This window comes from Mauremys mutica, chromosome 3, assembly GCF_020497125.1.
Source record: "Mauremys mutica isolate MM-2020 ecotype Southern chromosome 3, ASM2049712v1, whole genome shotgun sequence".
NCBI lineage: Eukaryota > Metazoa > Chordata > Testudines > Geoemydidae > Mauremys > Mauremys mutica.
The window spans coordinates 132,363,621-132,374,604 of record NC_059074.1 but is presented as its reverse complement, the minus strand read 5'-3'; the positions used below and the strand labels follow the sequence as shown (position 1 = coordinate 132,374,604).

At 35.9% G+C, this 10,984-nt stretch overlaps 1 protein-coding gene across 3 annotated transcripts in view; it reads right to left on the bottom strand.

The window, feature by feature from the left end:
* Positions 1 to 1,063: 1,063 nt before the first annotated feature.
* Positions 1,064 to 10,984, bottom strand: part of MAP3K21 (mitogen-activated protein kinase kinase kinase 21) — a 55,139-nt gene continuing 45,218 nt past the window's right edge. For 2 of the 3 annotated variants that reach the window (XM_045010051.1, XM_045010052.1), the window contains 4 exons: positions 10,490 to 10,640; positions 9,143 to 9,237; positions 5,620 to 6,408; positions 1,064 to 4,456 (listed from right to left, as the gene is read on the bottom strand). In XM_045010051.1, the coding sequence (XP_044865986.1) occupies positions 4,032 to 4,456; positions 5,620 to 6,408; positions 9,143 to 9,237; positions 10,490 to 10,640 (1,460 nt within the window). In that variant the 3' untranslated portion in view covers positions 1,064 to 4,031. The remainder of the gene's footprint in view (positions 4,457 to 5,619; positions 6,409 to 9,142; positions 9,238 to 10,489; positions 10,641 to 10,984) is intronic. The other variant, XR_006578110.1, reaches the window with a different exon arrangement.

Below are 10,984 nucleotides of genomic sequence, written 5' to 3'. Positions count from 1 at the left end.
TATTCTGTGTTGTCATTGAAATCAATTTATTTGAAAATGTAGAAAACATCCAAAAATATTTAAATAAATGGTATTCTATTATTGTTCAATTGTGTGATTAATTTTTTCAATGGCTTGACAGCCCCTACCAGTAATTACAATATGCAAAATAGCTCAGTTACTGTGAGAATCTCAATCTTTTGCAGTTTCTGACACATGCTTAAATACATAATCTTATTATAGTAGTTTTTTTAAATGTATCCTTTTTTAAAGGAAGACTGGAAGGGACTGCCAATGTCTGTTAACATATAAATGATCCCAAATTGGGACTGAATCCTGCCATTCATTACCCACGTAAATATATTACTTGAATGGCTTCATTGAATTATTACTCACCTGAGGAAAGATTTTCAGGACTGGGCGCACTGCTTTGAAGTTCACACCATCATTAGAGTTGAATGTGATGGGAGAGGTAATATTACACTTTTCCTGCTGCTATTGTGTACATGGAGACACTTTCTTTTGCAAGGATGGGTTAACAAGGCAAAAGCATATCTCAGAAAAATTGGAAGGAACCCACAAAAATGATGAATACAAAAATATAAGGAGCAAAGTCCTGGCCCACTTGAAGTCACTGAGAATTTTTCTACTGACTTCAGTGGGGAGAGGATTTCACCCAAGGCTTATATTCTTGTTCCAAAGAAAGTCAATTCTGCCACTGATTCACTATGTGAAACTTCCAGTGCCTGAACTATCTTTACAAAACAAGACACCTACTCATCATTGTAATGCACTGGGTTCTAACAGATAAGAAGTGTTATGTTTACATGGATGAAAAAGTGCAGGCTGCTACTATTGATATTTTAATCTGCATTTCAAGATTGCAAAAACCTACAGGACTTCTCAGATTAACATTAATCACTTACATTTAGTTCAGTGACAATAACTACATGTTCCCACATTCTGAAGGACTAAGAACAGACTGTTCATAGTTCCTGGTTATTCCCTGAAATTTGTACAAGGGAGTTTAAGATATAAAAATGCTTTAAAACCTGCCCTAATTTCAAGAAGGCCAAGGCCAATATTCAATACACTAGCTACAAACGTTTATTTTTAAATAAAAACATTTCAGTCATAAGGCTTTAAAAAACAGCATGTCAAGTAGTTACCTTAATCTCTGCAGTGTAAGCACCTTGAAATTGTATGCTAACATGATCAGTATAAATTTATCACTTATATGGTCAGACTATTCACATACATGACAATAAATACATTTTTTACCAGCTATACCCAATACAGAAGTAAAATCATTATAAATATACACCAGATTCCCTTACTTGTACAAAGGTATCTCTGGTAACATGTGAAATAGAAATTGTGAAACTATGGATTTAATCATCTTTATTTTTAATCTTTGCATTTTAGTGAAGACTGGCCTATAATTTTAAACTACAGAAAAGAAGAAGTGAAAAAATAATTCTACAGCTAAAAGACTGTATCAATAAAACCAATTTGTTGGAGATGGCTTACATACCTTCTTTTTCTTGGGGTGCAAACTCTGAGTATATAGCTCTTAACATTGTTACCATGCACTAATTGGGCCATAGCATGCCATTCATTTTTAAGAGGAATCCCCCATTAAAATCAATGGGGAATTCTGCTTAAAAACAGATCACGATAAGGACCACTGGTAAGAGAAAACAATACAGCCCACAGTGGGGCGTTTTTATGCTGGCTGTTGACTACAAAAATCTATGGCGCATAATTCAACATTCATAATGAAATAAAACCAAGCAGAATGAACAAAAATTTACAAGACAATATGACTACAGCACCTGAGATTTTCCTTTAGAAAGCCTAGTAGAGGTACTTTCCCCAGAAGGATAGTTGTATAATATAATCAATTCAATGTCTCTCAATATTATAAAGGCATGATCCTTCTTGAAACAGTTTAAGGAGACACAATGTTTCACAACTGTAACTTTCATCTTCAAAATTAAATACACTACCAAACTATATTTAAGATTTGATCCATGTTTTCCACAGAGCACTGTGTGTAATTAATTGTGTACAACATGAGAACCAATCATTACAATTTAAATTAAAAACTAAACTTCATCTACTGAAGTGTACCTGATAAAATTAAGTACAAGTTTAAAGAATACAAGTTAAAGAACATTGTATGGTATTTGAAATTTGTGGTACCTAAGTTTTGAAGTATGCAGTACTTACAACAAACTTAATAGAAATTATACAGGTTACTGAAAACAAACAGGATAGAACAAAAATGCAATAATTTAATAATAACCTGTTATACAGTCACTCAGTTTACAGCCAATCACTGGTTAGTGTGTCAACATTTTTGTAGAAATAATACTTTAAGAAAATGTTCTCTCATTTCCACTCTTAATATTGTGAGCTTGTTCTCAGGGAAGTTATGTCCATCTATCCACTTCTCTGCAAGGTTAAAACTGCATGATTGACATTCTCCAATTCTTCTCTCCCACTTTCAGTATAACCAATGTAGTGCACTAGAGAATAAAAACGGCTTTTTAATTCCTTTGCTTTGATGCAGGTGCTCATGAATTCTGCTTAACAATGGACAATCTGAACTCCCAGACTTAAGGGTAAAGGAGACAAAGCATTTAAACAAAGGCCTTAAAACAAGAAATGTCCTGATGGGAAATGAATTTTTTTTTCATTTAAGTATGTAATTTTATTTCTGCAGCGTATCTAAGTCTAAAAATGATACAGAGAATTTCTAGTTGTCAAAATTCAAGAAATACTCCTTAATTCGAATGCTGCTCTTCTTCAGCACTTCCAACAATTACTGGTAAAGCAGCGTTTAAATTAGTCACCACTTACTTAGTGATTTGGGAAAATGAAGTTGCTACATGGTCAAGTTTAAGTACACTTCCCCCCACAACTCTATATTTATGAATTTGTTGGACATTTACAGACTGAGTAAGAAATCAAGTGTATCAGATTTTTGCCTTTTCATACCACACCTTGGCACGAAAAGCTGGGCTCCCCATTGACAATATAAGGAAGAAATGGCAGGGTTGACTTTGAAATAGACTCTGTAACAGTTTGCAATTGTGCTAGAAACTTAAACTTGGTTAACTGTACTGTCTCATTTAAAGAAACTCCTCTTTCCCAAACAGAAGGTACAGTAACCCAGAGAACTCAGTTTTAATTAAAAATCATCAAGAATACTTTTCTCAGTGCAAATATACTGATGTGTTCAAAAAAAGTCAGAGCACAACTATTAAAGTTCCAGTTTATCTTTACCTAATGGAATGTTGCTTCACACACACAAAAAACAAAGAACATTAAATACCTTGAACCAAATTCCAGTCACTCAAATATAAATTTAGTTTTAATTTAAATTATAGCACAACTTTCTAGGTAAGCTAATTCTACGATTGACAATCTACTGTATTTCAAAATAGTCAGGGGCAAAACTATGCAAATTCATTTGGTGGTGGTAAGTTACTCACATAATGTAGTCAATGCCAAAGGAAAACCAACTATTTGGGGCAGAGTGGGTAGAGCACTTCTATTCAGGCATCTTAAAAAAAAAATCCTTAAATCCACAGTTCGTAAGGGGCTGTTACTGAAAAATGTATGTGCACAAAACTCCCCATGACTTGAATGCAAATCCTCTGCATGCCAATTAGTCCTTCAATGTGTGAGAGAAAACAAAAACAAAAAAACCACACCAAAGAGCAAGAGCTGTAGCAGAGAAAAGGTGAGATTTTGTGGGAGGTAATTGGACAAGTTAATTTAGCATTTCAAACTGTGCTTAGAGATGTATGTCCAGAATACTGTTTTCCAGCATTGTGTTTTAAAGTTACTAGATGGGTTTCCAGTAAAAATTCAAGATAGGCCCCTTGTTATACATTGTACAAAATTAGCTGCCCGTTACAAAAATTTTGGTAGTATTGGCCACAGTATTATAGAAAACAGTAGCATGAAATATTAGATGTACAAAAGAATTTAAATTTTTTTCTTCTCCTTAAAAAAGGCAATACTTTAAAAATGCCAGGCACTTAAGACAAAAATTCTCTCTCCAGTTCATATATAGATGGCCGACAAGTTTTGTTCTTCATTCTACACAAAGGCACTGTGCAGTCTCTGTTTTGACCTTCCACATCAATATCAAGTAATGAGGGCATGTGGGATTTAGTTCTCTCCTCAGTATCTGGAACAAAGTTAACATTGGGACCTACATAACTCTCTAAATAGTCCACTTCTGTAGAGTCTGGCTTTATAATTTGTGGAAGAGCCTGCCATGGATCTATTCTGCTTCTTAGAGAAGAAGGTCGAGGCCTTGATATAATATTGACAGCTCTTTGCTTTTCAGGTGACAGGTCATGGTGCATGCTTCTTTGCGGAACAGATGTAGACTGCAGAATCCCAGAAACTGGAAGAACTGGCAACATAGAGACTCCGTTAGGTGAAGAGATTCCATTAGCTAGATGGAGGAGAAGACAAGACAATATTAGATGATCACCTCTACTTTTGACATCTGGAAAAGCACATACCACTGACAGCAACTTTAGTGGTACTACCTGAACTACTACTTCACCAAAAAAGTTACAGAGGCTGGTAGGAATTAGTGATGCCACATAAATGCATGGCAGCATCAGATAATGGTCTGACACAGTCATTCAACACACAAAGAATTTCTCTGAACCGTATTGTTCCTGTGTTGGAGGCTAAGAGAGCCTACTTCTCATCAGTCAAAGAGTCAGCAGAATTCAATCAGCTCAATAGCAGGATGCAATAAAGCTGAGAAGTTTGTCAAGTTTTGCCAAATCATTTTAAGACACACTCAAGTTGGAAACCCTCAATTATTAAGGAGAAAAACAAACTAACTTAAGGAATTTAAACCGAAAAATAATATTGAAGAGCAATATTGTGTTGCAAAAGATGCTCTTCAAATTACATAGGGCAATGCTAGTATTAACAGCAAATACAAAACTCAACATTTCTACTGGATGCCAGTAGATTAGATGACAAGTGTTTTCAGTCTGGATATGTCTTAACAATAGCTCATTAAATGTTCATTGTGTGGTAGGACTCCTGTGCCAGTCAGGGAAGTAAAACTTATTAAACCTGTTTTGCTATGAGTTAATAAATGGACATCACTAAAATGACATTAATGAATTAGTCTCAGTTGAACAATTGCCAAGCTACATTAAGTAACAGTTTCAGCATTTATTTCAGCCTCTTGAAGCTCTGATGCTACAACGTTTATAGAAATACCAACATTTCCCATTATTCTTGGCAATCCAGTTTTGCTTTAAGAACTACAATATGGTGAAACCACCTGAATGGAATCCTCAGCACCAATTTTGGTAATTCCACTGGCAACACTGATTTTGGTACATCCTACCAGGCAGCACGTCCCCACAGACTTCCACTAAATCCTTAGGTGAAGCTATTTTGCTGTCATGAGTGGAATTTATATTGTACTTCAAATGAAACACCTGTCCTCCCCACACACTGGAGTAAGATACTATTCTTGATAATTACTTACTGAAAATATATTCAGTAAATTATAATTCCATGAGATTTTCAATTTTGTTTATGCACTATAGATAAAGCATCTCTCTGATATTCTATGTTACCCACATGTAGTCTGGAAAGTATTTCCATCTGACATGGTTCGTCTGTGACCCAATCGTCTCAATTTTGATGAAGAGTCATTTGGCACTTTTTCAGATTCTTGTTTCAGAGGAAGAATAGGAGACTGATTCTTTAACATCACAGGATCAGTGTCAACCACCGGCTTTACCCTTTGTTCCCCCGTCTTAGTTGCCGAAGTTTCAGATGAAAAGGCCTCAATGGGAATGCCTGTGTCACAATCACTGGGAGCGATGCTTACAAACGCATCTTCACTGTCAGACTGAAGCAAGCATTTGGTGGAAAGGGAAGCCATAGAGAGAAGATTCACAGTATTTGCAGATGGACTTAGAGATGGAATATGGGTTTCCTCTTTTTTGGACTGCAATCTTATAGGACTTGCACTCCTGCGAAACTTTGAAGCACGCTGAAATATGCCCTCCCGCTTCTTCTTCTCCTCCTTTGGCAACAGTTCGTCTGGAACCTGTGATTTGTTTAGCTCTCTAATATCTAAGCCCAAAGCTACAGATGCAAGAAGAACAGCACATCCATACAATATAGAGTCAGTTTTCTTTTTTTGCAGTGTTCTATTGAGACTGTTTGTAGGAGTCATTTGCGGAGTACTATTTGCAGAACTAGCAGAGGTTCCTTCTTCAAAGCTTTCATGTTCTATAGTGTTTTCTCCCTGATCATCCTTCCAAAGAGGTAGATCAATATAAGCCTGATTTGGCAACTTCATTTGCTTTGGTCTTTTTGCATCCGAACCTTCAGGGAAAAGTCTCTGCTCTGTACAAACATCTATAATGTAAAAATATTGGAAGGTACTTAAATATTGCAAAATAAGATACTTTTTTCTGGCAAACTTGTACATGTACCTTAGGATTCCTCATTATTAAATATATACATACATACACACACTGAGATGTTCTGTGTCCCCCACATACACACTTTTTGGAGATTCAGAGGAACACACAGGGATAACCGTTAAGTCAGATTCAAAATTTCCTCAAATCAAAATCTTTCCATATTCTTTGTGATAAATATCAAAGAACTCTCTAGTAGTCAAAACAATAAAAGCAATTTTTCAACAAATACACTATTTTCAAAATGTAAATTCAAATAGCAGCATTTTTCCATGATACACCTCTACCTCGATATAACGCTGTCCTCGGAAGCCAAAAAAATCTTACCGCGTTGCAGGTGAAACCTATAGATGCCCCCCCCGGAGCACTGCTTTACCATGTTATATCCAAATCTGTGTTATATCGGGTGGCGTTATATCGACATAGTGGTGTACTTATAAAACTAGCTACATATTGTTGGTAAAATTTGAAAAAAAATCTAAAAAACTGACCCTTACTTGTGAAAGTCTAAACACCAAACTGCCTCTGTATCTCTACTCATCACACAGCTAATATTGGGTGGACTATAAATACTTTTTTCCAAGACTATAAATACATATATTTTGCTACTTCCATTTTCCTTTTGTGTTGAAGAACTTAAATTGCAGCATATTTCTGTGAACAGATTATTGTGAATAGTATACATGATTTTTACACACACACACACACACACACACACACACACACACACACACACACACTCTATATCTGTGTGCAGCGTCTGAAGGCTGTGGTGTATGACCTGTTCAGTTGGCTCTGAATCAAAACTTGTATGAAGTCAATGGGAGTATTTCCATTGAGTTCAATGGACTATTAGGTCCACTATGAATAAATTTGATATTTCCAGTCTGTATGATGAAAATGAACACAGAAGTTTTAGTTCTTTGGCTCACAGTGGAATAACAAATGAAAGCAAGTGATGTCTGCAGAATGTGTACTGGACTCTTTAGAAGGCAAGTGTATAAAATAAGAGACTTGGTCTTTTCTCTATGTGGTGGTAACTGTATGGGAGGAGTCACAGTTCAAGTACATGAACTGTTATTCTGTACAGTAGGGTAGGATGAAAGACAGTTGACAGTAAACACTGACCATTCAAATTACTGTTTCAATCTCAATTACTGAATGTCCTGTCTTAGATAGTCAAGCTTAATTATAATGTTTTGCAGCTGAGTTCCATCCCTTCCCTACTTTGCTCCAACAACTTTGATGTTTTGCCCAAATGGCCTACATTTTTCTAAAAGTTTCAGAATAAAATTAAAAGAAAGGGATTTTTTGTTTGTTTTTAAGGGGAGCCTTGGAAGTAGATCAGTCCTCAATTTTATCTTATTTAAAAAAAAATCTTTGAAAAGATGATGCTGATAAATATGGTTCTTGGGCTTTTTAAAATACCAAGAAAATTGTTTTGATATAAATATTTCTTAGCAAAGTTAGCTAACTACAGTCCAACATTATGCCAGTCCATGAGAAACAGAAAAATAAGCTGTTATTTTCATTGCTCAAATGGAGTGAAAATTCTAAAAATAGAAACAAGACATATAAATCTAACTTCCCTTTTATTAATGATCAAATTTACTAGATTTCATAAAATATTTTCAAGATTCCTTTTGTGTTGCTGATATTTTAACCTGAGGTGTCTTAGTTAGTAAAAACAAAAACCTTCAAATTAAAACTGGAAGTTTGCCAAAAAGTCTATATGCTCATGGCCATAATAGATCATGAACTGTGAGTGGGAACAGATACAGATCAGGCTGTGCCGGCAAAACTTGGGCATTCTCTATGCAGTGCCTGTAGACCATGCAAACTTCTAATCAATAAATCAGGAAACATAAAGATTGCAGCACCTAAAGTTTTCTGTGTTTTTATGCACTTGAGAGATCTGTAGCTGAAGCATACTTCAAAGCTCTGCAAAATATTGAACAGAGGTTATATTATTATTGTGGAGAAATCTGAGTAGCAAGAGGGACTCTGGAAAGAAATTTAGGCTTATGCAATAGTTTTATTAAGGATCAATGAGTAAAATGTGTGTCTTTTCAATAAATTTTTTGAGATGTGAGTGAAGAATGGCCAAAGATTTCTCCAAAAAAGCAGAAAAAATTGTTTATATTTGTCAGTCCCATAATTTTAAGATTCCTGGCCTGATTACAAGCTTTCTAAAAACACATTTCTTCTGGTCTAAGACTAGGTATACAAATTTCAAAATGAAAGAGATTTATTGCTCATATTGGACGGAAGCATTTCAAAACTGGTCCAAGGATGGAATTGGTGTTACAACCCTAACTAAGGAGATTTTACTAAAACTCAATTCTATAGTTCTATGCAACTAAAACATCAGGATCAGTAAATGAAAAACAATTGGTGGTACTAGAAATGGTGATACTATGGAACTTTATGGATTTCTCAATACAAATCAAGAACTAACTTCCAAGGCAAGTGGTCAAGACAGACAATGATTACTGATAAAAAAAATTAAGTCTTTGCAGAATTGGCATCTAAATATGTGCCTTAAATTTATATACAGGAATAGTTCAATGGACTATTTATGTGCTTAACGTATAGCATGTGCATAGGAAGTGGTGCCTTAATTCATATAATTTTATGGCAATTTCCATAAATTGATAAACAACTCTTACCTTGGTCCACAAACAGGGAGGCTAATGGAACACCTTTCTGACTTTTCATTAAAATAGTTGACCAAGGATTGTTGCCATCTGAGAGAGGTCTTATTCTGAAATCAGAATGATTCTTTAGACACTGTACAGAACAGCATGTTTCTATAACTTTTTTAATGAGAACTAATATAGGTTTAAAAAGAAAAAGAATGAATAACTAGAAGCTATCTATTCTATAGAATTTCTTTTCTTGTGTATGTTTAAACACGTAACACACAAAGTGCTAAAACAGTAAAAGCTACAGTGCCTAGGAAGTCTGTATATAGTACAAGGTCTAAAACTTGTTTGATGGGGGTTTATAAAATTCTTTAAAAACACAAACTTTTGTAACAGAGAACTGGGCAAGATCAAAGAGCAAGCACAAAAGAGGAAGCTGCATTCAGAGGTGAAAATAAGCCATTACAGTACGGTGTACCAGCAAGAACTAGTAAACAGCCAGCTGTACCGGCAGGGGGCAGCTTCTTCAGGCCAGCAATTTAAAAGGGCCCTGCTGGAGCCCCAAGCCCTGTAAATTGTCGCCAGAGCCCTGGGGCTCCCAGCCGCTGCAGCAGCTACCGCTACCATGGGGCTCCGGCAGTGATTTAAAGTGCCTGGGGGATTTAATGGCCCCGCCCACTCTGTGCAGGACCCCGGCCCTGCGTACTGGTAAATCCTTTAGTTACTTTTGCTCCAGCTGCATTTAACATAGACGTATGATTTTATATTGATATTGTATGTTTATCAATCAAGGAAGTGCCCATTCCAATTGATGGACACTTGATAGACAAAGAAATATACCCTGAAAAGGAGATAAGAAGGATCTTGAGTGATTTATAAAAAAAATAATGAAGAGTACTAGTGAAAATTCAGACAGCTGATTTCAACACTTTACAACAAAATGACACAACATTCTAAAAACGTATTGCCTTTCAAAATAGTAAAAAGGAAATACTTCCTTTACCCAGCATCTAGACAGCCTGGAATTCACTGCTGCAACAGGTACAGGCACAGAGCCCTTGACTGCCTCTTCGTTTCCTCACTATTTCAGAATCCCAGTAGAGCCTGACTCCGAAGGTGTGGGGTTGGAGGGTGGGTCATTGAAGCCACACCAAAGAATCAACAAAACATCTCAAAGAATCAGGGACTGTAAGGTAAGTAACTGTTCTACCATCTGTGAGTCTTTGCCTGCATGAATCCCATTTATGACTACCAGAAAATTTCCAGATTAATAAAATGAGGGTCTGAGGAATTCTAGCTAAAAACTACCTAGCTAAATAAGGGTTGCAGAACTGTGCACCCAAATTTGGCTTCCAATCTAAACGGTCATACCTCTCCTTACAATCTGCACGTTCCTTTGTTTGAACTGAGCTTGGACCCCATGTGCAACCTTTCTTTTTAAAGCTTTTCTTCAAGTCTTCAAATTCTTCTTGGTGGCAAGCTGTGCTTCTTCCCCAGGTTCTGTTGCTTTCATCTGAGGTTACTAGAGACAGGTACAGTAGTTTAGTGCTCATTAGAAGGATTATTACAGCCACTGAAAGATTTGGATTTTAGCAAAGCAGCCTTCTCCACTAAAACTGCATCACAATAGCAAAATCAAAAAGGTTCAGCTTAAAAATTGAGATGATTCCCCCCCCCACTGATGCCAAAATACAAACTGCATTGATCAAAACGATAAGCAAGCAAGGAACAATTTGCAAACTGACAAGAAAGGTGAAAATTAAAGACAAAGCAGCAAAAAAGATCTTATTTTTCATGCTTCTTAAAACTCAGTACTTTATATTTAGGTAATTCATGTACATGAGGCAAACTGAGCATTTACCAGTT